Source organism: Malus sylvestris, chromosome 9 (assembly GCF_916048215.2).
Source record: "Malus sylvestris chromosome 9, drMalSylv7.2, whole genome shotgun sequence".
Classification (NCBI taxonomy): domain Eukaryota; kingdom Viridiplantae; phylum Streptophyta; class Magnoliopsida; order Rosales; family Rosaceae; genus Malus; species Malus sylvestris.
The window spans coordinates 7,326,419-7,345,703 of record NC_062268.1 but is presented as its reverse complement, the minus strand read 5'-3'; the positions used below and the strand labels follow the sequence as shown (position 1 = coordinate 7,345,703).

General features: G+C 35.3%; 2 protein-coding genes across 3 annotated transcripts; both read left to right on the top strand.

Annotated features, from left to right (window-relative positions):
• The first annotated feature begins 659 nt into the window (after positions 1–659).
• Positions 660–4,234, top strand: LOC126634093 (BTB/POZ domain-containing protein At3g22104-like). The gene is made up of 3 exons (XM_050304571.1): positions 660–1,324; positions 2,296–3,414; positions 3,572–4,234. Exons 1-3 carry the CDS (start codon positions 1,262–1,264, stop codon positions 4,031–4,033), a joined length of 1,644 nt encoding a protein of 547 aa, XP_050160528.1. The 5' UTR covers positions 660–1,261; the 3' UTR covers positions 4,034–4,234.
• A 3,571-nt stretch (positions 4,235–7,805) lies between these two features.
• On the top strand, positions 7,806–17,900 carry LOC126583920 (geranylgeranyl transferase type-2 subunit beta 1-like). 2 transcript variants are annotated; one of them, XM_050248463.1, is made up of 11 exons: positions 7,806–8,070; positions 9,451–9,513; positions 9,601–9,751; positions 9,858–9,974; positions 10,167–10,233; positions 10,356–10,504; positions 10,970–11,106; positions 11,204–11,302; positions 11,420–11,495; positions 11,809–11,899; positions 17,757–17,900. In XM_050248463.1, the coding sequence occupies exons 2-11, from the start codon at positions 9,460–9,462 to the stop codon at positions 17,758–17,760; spliced, it is 945 nt and encodes a 314-aa protein (XP_050104420.1). In that variant the 5' UTR covers positions 7,806–8,070; positions 9,451–9,459; the 3' UTR covers positions 17,761–17,900. The 2 variants fall into 2 exon arrangements, with proteins under 2 accessions (XP_050104420.1, XP_050104419.1); XM_050248462.1 differs by lacking the exon at positions 17,757–17,900 and having other exon boundaries at positions 7,807–8,070; positions 9,434–9,513; positions 11,809–12,047.
• The last annotated feature ends 1,385 nt before the right edge of the window (positions 17,901–19,285 follow it).

The window sequence follows — 19,285 nt, the reverse complement described above, 5'->3', positions numbered from 1 at the left end:
AAGAAAGAATAAAAGGAAAGTGAGAGATGAGGGGAGGAGAGAAGAACCTACTATGTTTTATTCAAGTAGGATCTTTTGACAGGACCAACTATACGAGATATTTTTCACTGTGTCTGGAACAATGACATATATGCCACATATCATAATACAAATGAATGAACACTTGAAAACAAAACTTCAAACCACTTGTATAATAACATATAACGTACCACTCAATGTTCCTGATACATTAAAAAATCTCTCTAACTACACAGAAATGGGTCCTCCAAACCCACCCCCAATAACAAACGTCCAAATATAATCCCACCAAAACAAAATAAATAATTAGAAAGGAGAATCTGAAATGGTCCCAATGTACAAATAACAAAGGGATGTGATATCCACACACCCCATTTTACTTCTCACACACCTTTTTACTTTTCGGCCGTCGGATCGGATGAATTGAAGAAGATCAACGGACAAAAATTATCAAAGGGTGCGTGAGAAGTAAAATGAGATGTGTGAATAGTACATCCATAACAAATCCCTGCTAGAGAGGGAAATTCAACCCAATTAATAAAGTAGGGGATCGGGGAGAGATGTAATGGGTGCACTGCACTGCACACCTACAGAGAGACTTGCAGCGATGAACGTGGCCCAAAAACCAAAGGGAGGGAGGGAGGGGAGGAAAAGCAAGCCAGCAACAAAGCTTCACTTCCAAGCTTTAATGGTCTTCCCCCCAAAAAGAATAATCCCAGTTCCAACATTAACAATTATGCACTAATAATTTATACTTTCACCTAATCAATTAATTAATAGATTTCCTAAGCTTATAGATGCATTTTCTCTGGGACTGGGAATGTCCAAAATGGCTAGTGGTCTACTATATAGTAATACACACTTCAGCTGCTCTCTCTCTCTCTCTCTCTCTCTCTATATATATATATACACATGTATGTATAATCTGTCTTTACACTCTTGGCTAATTCTCACTTCTCTAAAACCCCCGTCGAGAGCCACCACATTGCTTCTGCCTGAACCAATAGCATCCAATTCTTTTTTCCAGTAACCAAAGCACCCAACCTCTTTCCCTTTGTGTTCTTCCCCATTTCAGAATATGGTTTTGTGTCCCCTTCCTCCTCCCCATTTGTCCTCCTCGCCTCTCTGTCTCTGCTGCACCCTTAAAAAATAACTTATTTTGCTCTTCTGATTGCAAGTCCCCAAAAACAACTCTTGATCTGAAGTGGGTTTTTGTTTTTAAGCTTTTTTAATCATTTGGGTTATGGAAGTTCATTGTGATCTTGAAGTGGATGTCAATGGGGAAGAGTCTTTCATGGTGGACAAGGTAATAATTCTGTGCTTGCAAATAGTTTCAAACCCTCTTATTTTTTTTACAGAAAAGTTCCATACATTTTCATCTGTCCAAATGTAATTTTGTAGTAAACTTTTGTGCTTGAATTGTCAAGTTTTATTCATAAAGTTTGCAAATTTCATACATGCTCTGGTAATTTTTATCTGGGTTACTTTCCATTTTATCCATCTTGACTGATGAATTGCAAAGATTTTCCCTTTTTTTAATAGCAAAAACCCATCTTTTTCTTCTGTTCAAATGTAATTTTGTCATAACATTTTTGTGCTTGAATTGTGAAGTTTTACTGATGAACTTTGTAAATTTCGTACATTCTCTGGTAAATTTTATCCGGGTTACTTTCCAGTTTATCCACCATGGCTGATGGATTGTAAAGATTCATCCTTTTGTCCCCAACCATTTAATTTTCACACCTATAATGGATTGATGTGGGTCATGAACTCATGGCTGCCTTAGCTTTTTGTTCTTTTGGTTGTCTTTTTAATTCAACAAATTGCACGCCTTTTCCGTTTTGCTTCATTCTCTCCCATTTATTGCTGCTGTTATGGGAATTGGGAGGCTCAAATCTTCACTTCTTTTGATATGGACTCTGAGAGTGAGAGGGTGTTACTTTCATGGCCGTATTTATTGCCACTTTTTGCCCTCCACTGCAGGGAACCTTGGATGATTGGCAGACATCTTTTCTCAATTGCCACACCACAATTTATTACATATAACGACCTCTTTTCATTTCTTTGGCACCTTCTGCCTTTCTGGTGTAGAATGTAGATTCCCACTTTGTTTTTTTTATTTAATTCATTTTTCTATTCAATGAGTTCATCCCTTTGGTGGGTTTGCTGTAAATTGGATTTTTTGTGCTTATTTACTAGCTCTCAACTGCTTTTTATTACGTTAGTGAATTTTTCAGCAAATGAGTGGTAATTCTGGTTTCATGACCATTTTTGCAGAGAGCTATTGCCTCCTACTGTGGAAAATTGAGCAAACTACTTGGTAAATCAAAAGCTTCCTCAAGAAATCTTAAAGTGGTATTCCATGATTTTCCCGGAGGAGCAGAGAGTTTCGAGCTGATTGTGAGGTTCTGCTACAACAATGGCAGCATTTACATAACTCCTTCCAACATTTCCCTCCTTTACTGCGCCGCGCAGTTCATGGAAATGAACAATTCTGTCGCCGGTAGACATAATTTGTTACAAAAAGCGGAGAATTCGTTTGAAGAGATCAGGTATTGGTCATGGTCTGAGCTTTTGACGGCCTTGAAGCAGTGCCAGGATTTGCTTCCGGTTGCAAATTCTTTGAGTCTAGTTGAGAAATGCTTGGATACCCTTGTTGCAAGATTGCCTTTGACAAGCGAAGCGAGTCCTTGTCCTTCAACTTCATCTCCTGATAGCTCTGGAATTCGGTTTTCGTGCGACACTAGAAGCACCGAGAGTTTGAAAACTACCTTGTCTCGAGCAACCTGGTGGTTCGAGGATCTTCTAGTTTTAGGTCCAAATTTGGTTGAAATGCTGGTCAAGGCCATGGTTTCACGAAAACTCGATCATGTTATCATTAGTAGGTTCCTCTTTTACTACCAGAAATCGAAGTTTTACACTGTCAAATCTGATACCAAGCGCACCATTGCGGAAATGGTCATTGAGATGCTGTATATGCTTGATCAGAGCTGTGTTTCTTGCAAGAGCTTATTTGGGATTCTTCGAGTTTCGCTGAATTTGAACTTAAACAAAAGTGTTAGGAATAAGTTGGAGAATATGATCGGTTCACAGCTAGATCAAGCAACATTGGACAATTTGCTTGTTCCATCCCCACAAGGAATCAATTATTTGTATGATGTCAATCTTGTTCTACGGTTCTTGAAATCATTTCTGCATGACGGAGGAACCTGTCAAGCTGACAGGCCCCCAATGCGATTAAGGAAAGTTGCTGCCTTGGTTGATTTGTATATAGCAGAAGTAACCCCAGATCCTCGTTTGAAGCCTTCAAAGTTTCTGGCTTTAGCCATCGCGCTGCCGGATTCTGCGAGAGACTCTTATGATGAGCTTTACCATGCCATAGACATGTATCTACAGGTATTAGATTTGTCTCAAAATAATTTATGCTCTTGTAAATTTTGTTTTAATAACTTATGATCCAAGAATTCAAATAGCACATTTCGAAAATCTAATTACACCGAGCATGTTTTGAAGATTATTCATTTGAAGTTGGTTTTGATCTGCTTTGACATAGGTACACCCAGGATTGTCCGAAGATGAAAAGATGAAGATATGTTGTGTGTTGAACTATGAGAAGCTCTCAGCAGAGACTTGCGTACATTTTTCACAGAACACAAAATTTCCATCAAAATCCGCAGTCCAAGCTCTTGTCTATCAGCAATCCAAGCTCAAAAGCTTACTCCACGCAACCAACAATCCCAAGTCCTACACTGACTCCCCTTATAGCGCCATTACTGAGGCCGAAAGTAGGGGATTGAGGAAAGATGATGCCAATGTACAACTTGTGCTTTATGCCGGGAAAATTGATCTCTCAGATGACAATGAGAAGCTCAGAGCACATCTGCAAGGCATGCAGTGCAGGGTCATGGAATTGGAAAAACTTTGCAAGAAAATGCAATCTCAAATGTCAAAGTTTACGAAATCGAAATCACCAAGCCACAACCGTACAAGATCTTTGCCCAAACTTTGTTCATGATACAAGTTTTGCATTTCATTCCTTTAGTTATAATCATTATCTCATGTGTATAGCTCATGGAAATTGTTTTTCTTTTATTTATTTTTTATGCGTTTTTAGCAGATTCTTCTTTCTTTGCTGCATAACCAAATTTGTTTCACTTAGATTGTAAAATCTTTGGTTGTACAATTACAGAAAGAGAACCTGTTGATTCATTTTTTATTTGAATGGCCCCTTTTTTTCTTAAAGATACGGAGTACTTAGAGCTAACGGAAGACTTGGCGTATAACCGAGCGCAATGGCATTCTATGATTCATACAGTCGACCCTACTTAATGGGATAAGGCTTCATTGTTGTTTGAATGGCCCCTCTGCTAATTTTTTATAGTGCTCTGGGTAGATAAGGATAAATGCAAGGTTAAGTCATTTTCTTCCAGTCACTCTCACACTTGTGGAATGCAAGCTGGAAAGCATATATTCTGCATGAACATATGAGGGTGGAGTGAATGAAAGCTGAACGTATTTCATGACATACATACTTTTCTGTTTTGAGCTACCATATTTTGCACATGAACTAGGGCAGTTTGTTCATACCACCAAGGAGAGGGGAGAGATAATGGCACATAACCAGTTACTTTAGTCTTTTTACTGAAAAGCATATGTAATCAAGATGTAGACAATATGAACATCTCGATAGTCGATAACGTGTCGACATGTTTGTCGATGTTGAGTGGTCGGACATGTCACGTGATCAGACAGGCTGACCTAAATTTTTTTTCCCCCTGATCATATCACACCATCACGTGACTGAAGAGTTCCGTCGGGACATGGACTCGTAGAGATGACAACACTTGAAGGTTTTTGTCAATGAAATAGTCCTCTTTTGCCTGATCAACGTGTATCTACCACCATCACTATTATTACCATCGTCGTCATGATCATCATCATTAATCTCTGCTAAAGATTATAAAAAACTAATTTTCTTTGTCATATGGTTTCAATTATATGTCAACTAATAAAACAAAGAACAAGGGTAACTTAATAGTAAGATATATAAAAAGTCAAGTGTAGTTGTTATTGACTTGCCCTAAAATCAATGGAAGAATGAGTATACAAATTGTCACATGGTCCACTTATGTACTGCAAGTCATGTATATGCCAAGAAAGACAACTGTTGGCTGTTGACATGAACAATTCTTTTCTCCTTATATTCCGCAACATTCTTCACCCAATTAACCAATTGCCAAACTCTTAATTTCATGAGATTTTAATTAAGAAATTCGGATTACTATGTAGGTCAATATTTTACCAAATACAATACTATTAATGTGAGTGAGGAAATTGATGCCTTGGTAACAACTTGACCATGTGTGCTTACTTCTACATTCTGAAGTTCTTATGTTGTACAATTTTTTCTATACAATTGTATTAGGAGGAGGGTTAAATTTGAGATTTAGAGTGTACAAGTGAATGTTCTTAATCAATCGAGTTAGGCTTTTTAGCTAAAATAGTCCCGAGATTTGCTTAACACATCACTCTGGTCCCTGAAATTTGAAATCAATAAAAGTGGTCCCTGAGATTGTATAGACATATAAGGAGTTAGGCTAGTAAAGCAAACTAGTCTATGTGTGAAGCTCAATAGCCACATGTATGCCCGATAAGTATTGACCGCTTGTTTGACTTGAGGGTCGCCAAACATAAAGCGTAAAACGTGTATCAGAATGTTAAGCAATTTTGCACACAAACATATAATGAAATTGATTTTTAGATGAAACTTTAACTTGTTTAAGAGTATGTAACATTCTTTTCCCGTAAAAGTCTACGAACCCTAAAAATACTACTAAACTAAAAACTAGTAGCTGATGATCAGACGTACGTGGCGTAACATGCAGGATTACTATTCACGTGGACATGAATAGTACGGTCAATTGTGTTATAGGTAAGTTATCCGAGTCAACCTCAAATCTTGATGAAACCAAGATGATATCGCATGAACGAAGAGACAAAATCCCACAAAAGCCTTTTGCTTAGACGCCACTTTTCCGCTACTGCTACTTCCTACGATACCTTTTCATGGAAGCATTATATTTAATAAACCCTAACATTGATTCTACAACAAAATTCTGGTAAGATTTTGTTTGATACAAGCAATAGTGGAGAGATATTAATTCAACACGAAATGTTAGGTATGGAGGGAGTCAGAAACAGATTTTAGTGGGGGCAATTTTCAGTGATGAAATTACATAGAAATTTTGATACAATGCTATTAGGTTATGTCGAACAACATGATTTTGGCTAATTGATGTTTAGAATGGTAAATTGTAAATCCTTAGCTAAGCGAAAAATTACATAGCTCAGAAGGGTGAAGGATAAGTTTTCAAACCGAAAACTTATTTTCCGGCTTTGCAATGATTTGACTACTTCGACAGTATTGTGTATTTAACTCAAAATGCATTTAGTAGTTTTTACTTTTCAGTTTTCAAACTGAAACTAGAAAACTTTTTTGTAACTATGTTCAGTTTTAAGTTTTTAAAATTGTTTGTACCATACTTGACCAATCCTGAAATTACTGAGCACCGATCAACGTTATACCGTCAAGGACCCAGAAGAGTTTCCCTCCAACCAGGAGGCCAATCACAGCGCGACACGTGTCGACATCAAAAGCTAATCATAGCGCGACACGTGTCAACATCAGAAGCCAATTACAACACGACACGTGTCAATGTCAGAATGAAACTAGAAACTCTCTTCTATAAATAGAAATCATTCTCTCACAATATTTCCTAATGTCATTTGTACTAAATCATTCACTAGTACTCACTAAATGAGAGCTTGAACCTATGTACTTGTGTAAACCCTTCACAATTAATGAGAACTCTTCTACTCCGTGGACGTAGCCAATCTGGGTGAACCACGTACATCTTGTCTTTGTTTCCCTGTCCCTATCCATTTACTTACTTATCCACACTAGTGACCGGAGCAATCTAGCGAAGGTCTTAACACTTTCTGTTATATCAAAGTCCTCGCTGATTTTGTGGATCAACAAAAATAAAAAAATAAAAATTGAAAACCAAAATCAAGTCACTCTAAAATTTGAAAGGGAAAAATAAAGTTAAAATTAGGTTCTATTTTGAAAACTCACAGAAGTTACCAGCAAGTTTTTAGTAACTAAAAATCTGTTTGGTATTTTGCTTGAATCCACCTCTAAGACTAAGACCACCACCATGAGTCTGATACCCATAAAGAGCTAGAAAACAAAGCTTCATGTAGTTGTTATCCTAAGATTGTCGTTCATGACAAGTTCAATGCCGATTCGTGAGATTCATAGTTCATATAGTAACAATTTTGGCTACTTTGGTTGCTTATGTCATTGAAGATGCTTACATTCTAGTTGTTTTACCTTGTTCGTAAGAGATGAAGAAAACATGGTGTGCAGGTATGCATGTTGACATTTTAGTTAGGATATTGAATTTTATTCTTCATTTTCTCCTTATATACTTCTTCTTTTTTAATTTTATGTTTCTTAGTTTTTTTTAATTTATTCAATTGAATGACTAAGAAAACAAGAGTGCAAGAAGATAAAATAGGGGTGCAAAACGTTTCGCTTTTTATTTATTTAACAAACTCCAAAGAAATCGATTTGAGCTAAGTCATACATTAGGGTAACCATAACTAGATATTGACCTAGCCACAATAGCTACTCATTAGACAAATAATAGGAGACAAAATAAAAATTATAGGAGATTCATGAAAAGAAAATAAAAATAAATGATTAATCGACAAGAAGTCCAGGCCCAAAAAAAAATAGAGAAAATTACAGCCCATAACCCCGCTCAGGCCCATCCCGTTTCTTGCATCACCGGGAAATAACACCTGCCGGTTTTTTGGTTCGTCCTCAGTCCTCGCTATTCCTCCGCTCGATCTGCAACTACGCCTCCTCCGCGCCGTCCGTGATACCGCCGCCTCCTCGCCGTCCGCGATAACGCCACTTCATCCGTCTGCGACAACGCCTCCTCTATTCTGTTGCGTCTTCTGGTTTCTCAGGGCAAGCAAATAAAGGTATTTGCTTAAATAGTGTGATTCTGCTTGCAAGGGTTTCTAGTTAGGGCTAATGGAAATTTACGATTTAGGCAGTGATTAAGTAGTGTAATTTTAATTGGGTTGATGGGTTTTCTGTATTTCATTTGGGATCTGAGAACCGGTCCTGCTGGTGTCTAAAGTAATGGTATTGATTTGTTGGGTTTTAAAGGCTAGGTCTTTTCTACTGATTTAGAACTGCAAGAGGTTTCTGGGCTTTGATTATCCAAACCGATTTTTCAAATCTGTTTATTTTGATTCTTCTTCCAGCCCAGATTCGTGGCCGGCAATCCATATTACGATTGGAATTAATTTTTTCCTAGTTATTAGAATTAGCTCTTGATGATTTAATATGTATGCCTTTCGTCTATTCCATCGAACTGAAACTTTGCATATGATGTTGTTTGGTTGGCTTTGTATTGTTATAGGCTGTTCAGCTATTGCGCTTTTGGTATTAGTAGGATGAAACTGATTTTGGGTTGTAAAGGGAAAGGGAAATTGCTGAACTACAATGCTTTGGAAAACACCGAACTGGATTTGCCATTTTCGCTATCGAGTGCGGTCAGTAAACGAGAATGTTAAAGGCAAAAAAAATAAAAAAAAAATAAAACGAGACGAACCTGAATCGAACTGAAAAAATAAAACTGAATTGCAATAAACCTGAAAAATCGAATCTAATCAAACGGTAAATTTGATTCGATTTTCGGTTTTGGCAAAAAACCGAACCGATTGAAACCAAACTCATCCCAACTTGATTTCCCCTTCTGTCAAGGAAAGTCATGAGTGAGTCAATCAATATTGCTGGTCAGTAAGTCGTCTTTCTTTTCCCTATAGTTTTTATTTTTATTTTTTTCGCTTTCTTCTAAGGACTATTATTTATTTTTCATAATTTGATGTCGCTCTAAGTTCACGATTGGGTTGTGACCGATAATGGATTTTATGAATTTCACTTGTGTGATTAACTGTAATAGCATGTCTTAATACATAGTGCAAGATTATTGCTTTCATTTGATATGCTTGTGTGATTGGTTTAGAGTTTAGTGCATCTATGTTTGAGGCAATTTGAGCTTCGGAAGTGATTTTCGCACCTCCCCTTTTCGTGCCATGCACTCCTCTCTCATTTTCTAGCGTAGGATTGAATGAATCAAAGGGAATCGAGGGACAAATCCGAGGGGAGGAGCGTTGGAAGGAGAAAATGGGAGTGTGAAAATCCCCACTCTTTGGTTTTTGTACTTGGAATTTGTCTCTAGGGGAAATATGTAGAGTTTGTGAGTTACTATTTCATGTTACATCACCGTTGACTATCACATTTACCAGTTTCTGTTTGCACGCATTGTTAACACAGCTTTGCCTGTTTTGAAGTATAAACTGATGGGGGAGCTTGCAACTCAGAAACATGTTGAATTCATTGTATCGGTCGAAAAGGTCTGATTCTGTGTTGGAGTAAAATTTTTGTTGCTTTTGGTTTGTACATTGAAGCTAAGAGTAATAATACGGTGATGCTGTACTCAGAGAAAGGACTCTTTTGAGGCGGTCGCGATGGAGCATATAAGAATGAGTGGAGCATACTGGGGTTTGACTACTCTTGATCTTTTGGGAAAGCTCCACGTTGTGGATGTTGAAGAGGTTGTTTCCTGGGTCCTCCAGTGCCAACATGATTCAGGTTTTACTTTGTTTCCGACGACACTGAACTATTATTTTGATCTTCATTTGTTTGTTTGGTTATTTGGAGTTGTAGAGAGAATGATGATATAGTTGTGTTTGTGCAGGCGGGTTTGGAGGTAGCATTGGACACGACCCACACATACTGTATACGTTAAGTGCTGTGCAGGCTTTGGCCTTGTTTGACAAGCTTGATGTTCTGGATGTTGAGAAGGTTGTAAGTTGTATCCTTTATCACATCTATTTGTAAATTGAAAAAACCTCTTGCCACCTTTATACGCATTTTCTATTGAGGAAAATGGATTCAAATTAATTGCAACACCTTCTGTTGGGAGGCTCTTATACAAAATTAGAAGACTAACTGTATAAAGGATGGTGAGCATACCAAGTTTTGTGCAACTTAATGTGCAATTTAGATGTGGCTGGGTTGCAAAATGAAGATGGATCGTTTTCAGGAGACATGTGGGGTGAAATTGATACACGGTACTCTTTTATGATTTCCCTTGATTCTGGAGACTCATGATTTTTGAAGTCATTTAGTTACAATTCTTCGCTGTTTCTCATAGAAGGAATTAACAAAGCACTAACACACATTTTTCTTTTAGGTTTTCTTATATTGCTATCTCTTGTCTCTCATTACTACATCATTTGGATAAAATCAATGTGGAGAAGGCCGTCAGCTACATTTTAAGTTGTAAAAATCATGATGGAGGGTTTGGATCTACGCCCGGTGCGGAGTCTCATGCAGGTCAAAGTAAGTTATTTACTCACATAATGTCTCTGCAAGGTTTTACTTTCTGACTATTGCTTAATAAATCAGTTTTGTTTTATAGCCATTTCATATTTTCTGTATTTTGCTTGTTAAATGGAATTTGTGTAGGTTGTTCTCGCATAATCATGCTTAGTTCAGATTCAGTCATTATCGATCAAATGTATTATTTGAACATGTTAACTTAATAGATCAACAGAGCTGTTTCCCTTTTGTCAATTCAATGGAAGTTAGCAGTTATTTTTGCGTTAACCTAGTAGTTTTAAGCTAAGGTTGTTAATACTATTTTCCTTATCACATCATTTAAACTCCCAAGTCTATTGATGTATCCTTAATCTTGCTTTTCTGCATGTCGGGTCCAGCAATGGCATGATTCTTTTGTATTTTCTGTGATTCTGTCTGTCCAAATTAGACTCAAATACGTCTTCGATCTGCCCATTGTTACTGCAGTTTTCTGTTGCGTGGGTGCCCTTGCCATTACGGGGTCACTACATCATATTGACAAGGACCTCCTCGGTTGGTGGTTATGTGAGCGGCAAGATAATAAAACTGGAGGTCTTAATGGTCGGCCAGAGAAACTTCCCGATGTGGGTTTTATTTTTGTTTGAAATTGAAGATTGAAACTGAATTTGCTTCTACTGACGTTCTTGGAATCTCCCTTGCGACATTTGTGCTGCACTTCAGGTCTGCTACTCATGGTGGGCTCTTTCCAGTTTGATCATGATTGACAGAGTTCATTGGATCAATAAGGACAAGCTCATCAAGTTCATTTTAGACTGCCAGGTTACAGTTATCTAATGAGCTATTTGTACATTTGGATTATTCTTTAGAAATGGGCATTCTCCCTGTTTTCGTATTTTCACAGTGAGAACTTTAACCACGCATTGTTCAAAACTGCAGGACATTGAAAATGGAGGAATTTCTGACCGACCAGATGATGCCGTTGATGTCTACCATACATACTTTGGTGTAGCTGGTATGTAATTGCTTTGGTTCCACCTTTGTTTTTTTATCCAGTTTCTTTACGTAGTAATTTGGCAACGTTAGTTAGAGCTTCTGAGCTTCCAACTAGTTTCACAAGGGTTGCTAGTAGGAAAAACTACTTCTGATGAAACATAACGCCAAATGTTTTTATAAGATGATTGGCATTCCTCTCGTATTGTCTTTCGAGAAAAATATCTTCTTGCAAAATGAAATGGGGGTGTAAACGAAAGCAGATATCTTCCAACTTCAACAGTTTGCTATTTTATTCATCACATTACATCTCAGATTGATGTTTTTTGATGCAGGACTTTCCCTTCTTGAATATCCAGGACTGAAAGCTATCGATCCGGCATACGCTTTGCCAGTTGATGTCGTAAATAGGATTATATTGGACAGGTAGAAGGCTCTTGTTGCAATTTGATACCTCATTGTTTCTCTAATATGTCACAACTCGCACCATATTTTCGCGTATTTGGTTAATAGGACTGGACTAGATTGAAATGAATTATTTGATTCTGAAAGATAACTATATTTCAAGACGAAATTCATTGTTGCCGGTGTCTTTCGGGTCCCAGGTCATCGGTTCGGGGTCACAAGGTCGGCGTAGTAGAACATACTATACCGGTGTCGTATTTTATCCGATGCGTGCCCATTTCGAGTACTGAAACTGAGACGAGGTTAAACTAATCGAATCCTACTACTTATCGTGCCCGGCCCGAATCGTACGGTACACAAAACTGAAAATTTTTCAGACATCATTTGAGTTGCGAAATGGCAAACAACACGAGCCAAAACTCCTACGGTTGCATCCAGGGTGTTTTTCCCCTTGCACTTTCCAAACAAACATGAGAGAAAAAATAGAGAGCTGAAATGTTTGTCTTGTACGTGATCCTTGCGTGATGCAACATTTTGGGCATCAAATATAAAGAACAACACGTGTTACTTGGTGGGATTCGGCTTTTATCCTTTCGGCTCCTTCCGTTTTTTCAGATATTTCCGATGACAAAACAGCCGTCACCTCACCACCATCCAATCAAAAAACCCTCCAAATTGTTTCAAACGCATTTCATGTGCACAGTGTGCCTCTTCCCTCGTTGTACTCGAAATTGGAAACAATTTACACTAAACGAGTTTTAAGTTTAATAATGAAGAATAATGTGTCAGTGTTTTGTAAATTATCTTGCGAAAATTAGACTAACTGAAGCATCACATTGCCACCAATCAGGAAGAGACACGTAAGGGTTCAAATGGTAAGTGGGGATTAATAATTTTAAGATGGTTTTATTAATTTTCAATCGTCAAATCTAATAAACCAAAAAGAATTAATATAAAAAAATAATATAAAATGTTAACGTGGTTTAACCGTAACCATACAAATAAGAGAGCAGAGAAAGTGGGAGGGCAGAGAATCTGCTTCCATATAGCACTGCCTTAATTTCATTGGGATTTAAAATTAATAGGGGAAAAAAGGGTGAGTGTGTAGATAAAGTTTTTATTGTGACGGGAATACGAGTGGTACACCACGTATTTTTAAGTAAATAGTGAGAAACTTTATTTTTAAGTTATTAACTTTTTAGTATACATATCTTATTATTTGTACAGTAACACGTGATATAACATCTCGTGATGAGGATTGAAGGCGGCATGATCGAAAAGACATGTTCACGTCAACATGCGTGCACTATTCCACCTTATTGCCTCTGCCTCCCCATAATTCTTGTCTATTTTTTAATCTGACACGTGATTTTTATATTTCATATTCTCTTTCTTAAATTATTTTAATTCAAGTACGGCTGATTCGAACGTAGGAATTTTTTTTTTCTTTTTGAGAACGCGAACGTAGGATTCTATCTTCTTATTCTCATCCATTTCTCTCCCTTTCTCTCTCATTTTGATTTGTGTTTTATTATCTTTATAAAAAAATTAATATAAAATATTAACGTAGTTATACCGTATCAGTTTAATTAAGAGGAAAAAGAAAGTGAGTGAGATTAGGAGGGGAATGAATCATCTTCCGATTCGAACTCGAGTGCTCGGAGGCCACAACATTACTTTATTCAAGTAGTTGAGTCATTATATGACGGCATAAGTTTAAACATTATCGATGATTAATTTAACATTTAATCTAACAATATCTTTTGTTTGACAAAAATAAAAAAAATCACACTACGATATTTCCACACTCACAATAATGGGAGAACAAAGATTTATTGTCTTGCCGTTTTATTTGGAAACGGATCCCTTCTATCAAGTTCTCTTTATCAATCAATTCGGGCGTGAAATTTGATCAAACGGTTAAAGTTATTATAACTTTTAAAATAAATCCTTATTTTTAGCCGTTGAATCAAATTTTAAAGACTCAGATTAGTTGATGGGAGAGGATTTGGTATAAAGTATCCGGACCCATTTCCGTTTTACTCTACCTGTTTGGTCGGCAAAGGCTACTCCTCCACTTGCCTTCAATACATGGCAGCGCATTTCCCAAGCTTAGTCACCGTTTTTCCCACCGCCAGAGACACTGGGGTCCGGTTTCACCGACCTCGTTGTTTGTTGGGAATCCGGATCCTCCATGGCTGATTAGCTGGCCGTGTGCGAGAGTGAGAGAGAGAGAGACGAAATTTAGATTTTAGAAAAAGAAAAATATATATCTATCAATCTATACAATCTATAAGATCATATCCAACCTTTAGATTAAAATTTAAAATTTTTAACCCAAAAAATTTAAGTTTTAACTTAGAAACTGTTTTTCTGCTCTCATTATTTTGGTCTAAATTTTTTAGCCCAAAATTATTAAAGAATAAATTAGTCTTTTAAAGTATTTTTTTTAATTATATACACTATTATAATTTAATTTTATGAATATTTTAACTTAAAAATATTTAAATTCCGATAAGTATTGAAAAATCACTAAATTTAGGTGAATTTTGAGTTAAATTATTTTTTAAATTATTTTAACCGTTGAATTTAAATTTGGGGCATTAGATCTTTTTTTACCGTTATATTTTATTATATTCGATTTCCGCTGTTGAATTCAATCAATAATGTGAGACATGTCCATGTGGGTAGGGTTCCGCTGGTGGTGCCCACACCATTTTCTGGGCTAAATCCTAGGGGAAATTTGACTTTTGTTTGTCTTTCAGCTTTTAGCCCACACATTTAGCATGAGTTGGGTTGGGTTTCAAGGGGGAATAAAACCTAAAAATTAGCATTTAGCCTCTGGTTTGCTAAAATTAAAGTTGAATAGAAAAATTGGCCAAATTCTACAAATTTAAGGTAAAAGTCGACAAATAACTCAAAATTCTAAGCGTCTTTATATAAAGAATGTAACAAGTGCCTTAACCTTTTTTTTTTTTCTCCAAACAATCTTAAACGTTTCTAGTAGTTATAAAACATTTTAGTAATTCCATAAGCAATCTCAATCGTATCCTTAAGTAACTACTTTAAAGCAACTCATTAACATACTCACAATAAACTACAAGCGTTCATAATTTAGTATCAAACTCATTTCAAACTTGTGTAACATCGAATCAAGATAACTTAAAACTAAATCCTTATTCAACCAACTAAAGACCGAATACTTCTAAATCAACTGGTCCCTGCAATTCCCTCGAAATATCTTTGGATTTCCCCCATGGTAAATTAAAAATGGGTTCCAGCAAGAGTTTGCCTGGAAAGCTAGACCATAATCCATACATGGATAGAATCTTGAATCAACATTTCAATCTGAAGGGGATCTAGAAAATGAGTGCAACCCAAAATTAGGGTCTGGGAAACTCTGATGCGATTCAATGGGAGCAAAAATGCCAGGATATGGATCCTCTTCGAGGCAACTGATCAGGATTCTCCTAATCAATGTTTGTGGACCATTGAAATTTTTATCAAACGGTTATAAATAGAGAGCTTTCTAAAAATTATAATAATTGTAGCTGTTGAATAAAAATTCAAAGATCCACAAACATTAATCAGAAGAATCCTGACCAGTTGTTCGGAGACGATCCAAATCCTAAATGCCAAAGTGTACTAAAATTGGTAGGTTTTTCAAGTTGCAAGTGAAATTGTACGTAGAACTGTTTTGCCAATAATAAGTCCTATTATTACCTCACGAGCCTATAACCCTACAGATATGATGTGTCGTAGGCCTCTTTAGTTACCTTCTTGCCCTAGCCTGGAAGGGATGCCCATTCTATGCAAGAAACCATCAATGCCATTTCACTTACTAACACAAGATATTTTTGAATAATTTAATATACACACATATATATATTTATTGCTACTTGTCTTCGTACTATTTTTAGAACTATTTAGGTGTACATTCATTTTTACTTTTTATATATATTTTTTAATTTTTGATAGTCGAATTAGATAAATTAAAGAAAATTGTAGAGTATAAATCACTCCACATCAATAATAAATGCAATTTCTAGTATTTTAAACACTCATGTTGAATTTAGTCTGTTGATTTTGATTTATTTATTCAATTCGATAAATAGAATAAAGAGTAGTGTACAAATCACCTCTCTATATGCATAAGAGGTGGACAACTTCTTCCCTCCAGGAGAAGTTTTTCACAAAAGATATGATGTGTCGTAGGTCTCATGAGTCTAATTTTCGTATTTTCAGAGTGAAAACTGTAACCATGCCTTTTTAAAATGATTCTTTAGATATAAACTATTGAAACTCTTATTTTCTAGATAAAAATCACCTAATTTTAAACATTCAAATAAAATCTAAATTTAAAAAATATTACCAAGTAAAAAAGTAATTAACCTATTATTACAAAATATTTACAACTTGTGCCATAATTTTCAAATCAAATCAATAAATGTTATTACTCACCTTAATTATAATGAACAAATAATTATTGCACATACTATTACCCCTAACATATATATATATATATATAGACACACATACGTCAAAAGTATATAGTACTATTATAAGTTCAATATATATATATAATTTACAAATATGTACTACTATACGTCTTACCTATATATGTAAATTTATGATTAGCAAATAATAATTATTTTGTAGGTAAATTAATAATGAATCAAATAACATTATTTTATTTTTGTAGGTAACTTACTGTTCATAAATTATTACATATATTTGACACATTTTATTATTATAAGATATGTACAAATAATAGGTAAATTAACTTCAAATCAAATAAACTTGCTTTATTTTGTAAGTAAATTAATTTTGAATCAAATAGCATTCTTTTGTTATGTAGGTATTTTATTTTGTATGTATCAATATCACATATATATTTGACACATTTTATTATGTAGGTAAATTATTTTGGTTGTATTTTGCATATATTGGGTTTGTTATTATGTAGGTAAATTATTTTTCACGTATTTTACATATCTTGGGTAATTTTTTTTTAAGCAATCTAACATTTTAAAATTTTAATAGTAGGTGCACTATTTGAATCAAATGTTTTTATTTTTTGTAGGTCAATTATTTTACATGAATTTTACATACATCAGGCATCTATACATATATATATATATATATATATATATATATATATATATATATATGTATGTATATATCTGTATGTGAAATATTTTATCTACAGTAATATGTAAAATATAATTTTATTTACTTAATTAAGCATGTATAATAACATATATTAGACATGTTTTATGTTATTATATATTAGGCAATGAATTTATAACGTTAGTGGTTTTTTTTTTTTTTTTGTAAAATTATTAATTCTTCCTTACAATCTGTATGACATTAATTATGTACATCAAACATCCAAATTGGGTTTATCAATAAAATAAATAAATTTCAAATAGGGGTATTTTAGGCATTCGGATTTTTTAAATGTGTGAAGTCAAACATAATTAATGAATTTGTTGATGTGGAATCTAATCAATGGGTTTTATTCAAGTAAAAAACCTATGTCAGGTTTTATGTAGAGAAAATTAAGTTATAAAGGCTAAAGTTATATTTTCAGTTTTCAAAACTGCAGGACATTGAAAATGGAGGAATTTCTGACCGACCAGATGATGCGGTTGATGTCTACCATACTTACTTTGGTGTAGCTGGTATGTAATTGCTTTGGTTCCACCTTTGTTTTTTTATCCAGTTTCTTTACGTTGTAATTTGGCAACGTTAGTTAGAGCTTCAGATTGATGTTTTTTGATGCAGGACGTTTCCTTCTTGAATATCCAGGGCTGAAAGCTATCGATCCAGCATACGCTATGCCAGTTGATGTTGTAAATAGGATTATATTGGACAGGTAGAAGGCTCTTGTTGCAATTTGATACCTCATTGTCTCTCTAATATGTCACAACGCTCACCATATTTTTGCATATTTGGTTAATAGGACTGGACTAAATTGAAATGAATTATTTGATTCTGAAAGATAACGATATTTCAAGACTTTCATTGTTGCCGGTGTCTTTCGGGTCCCAGGTCATCGATTCGGGGTCACAAGGTCGCAGTAGTAGAACATACTATACCGGTGTCGTATTTTATCCGCTGCGTGCCCATTTCGAGTACCGAAACTGAGACGAGGTTAAACTAATCGAATCCTACTACTTATCGTGCCCGGCCCGAATCGTACGGTACACAAAACTGAAAAATTTTCAGACATCATTTGAGTCACGAAATGGCAAACAACAAGAGCCAAATCTCTTTAGTTGCATCCAAGGTGTTTTTCCACTTGCAATTTCCAAACAAACATGAGAGAAAAAAGAGAGAGAGAGAGAGCTGAAATGTTTGTCTTGCACGTGATCCTTGAGTGACAAGATGCAAGATTTTGGGCATCAAATATAAAAAACATCACGTGTTACTTGGTGGGATTTGGCTTTATCCTTTGGCTCCCTTCGTTTTTTCAGATATTTCCGATGACAAAACAGCCGTCACCTCACCACCATCCAATCAAAAACCACACTGTGCCTCATCCCTCATTGTACTCGAAACTGGAAACAACTTACACGAAACGAGTTTAAGTTTAATAACGAAGAATAATGTGTCAGTGTTTTGTAAATAAAATTGGGGTTTTAGATGGGAAAGTTATAATGATGATGAACTTATTTCATATAAGTTGTTATCATGAAAACTAGACAATGAGAGGTTGATTGTCACTTGGTGTTTAAATCTAATGGTGCATTTTTAAGTATAAGTTTCTCTGCAATAAGAATACATTATTGATTAAGTGTGTCACAATGATAATAAACCTGTTTCATATAAGTTAATCTTGCAAAAATTACACTAACTGAAGCATCACATTGTCATCAATCAGGAAGAGACACGTAAGGGTTCAAATGGTAAGTGAGGATTAATAATTTTAAGATGATGCTATTCACACACTTTTATTAATTTTCGATCGTCAAATCCAGTAAACCAAAAAAGACTAAATGATAGAAAAGTAAAAAGAAGTATGTATATAGCACTGCCTTAATTTTACTGGGATTTAAAATTAATAGGGGAAAAAAGGGTGAGTGTCTAGATAAATTTTTTATTGTGACGGAATACGAGTGGTACAACACGTGTTTTTACGTAAATAGTGATAAATTTTATTTTTTAACACACATATCCTATAATTTGTATAATAACACGTATTATACCTTTCTGTAGCTCGATCACAGTGTGAGAGGATTGAAGGCGGCATGATCGAAAAGACATGTTCACGTCAACATGCGTGCACTCTTCACCTTATTGCCTCTGCCTCTGCCTCCCCATAATTCTTGTCTATTTTTTAATCTGACACGTGATTTTTATATTTCATATTCTCTTTCTTAAATTATTTTAATTCAAGTACGG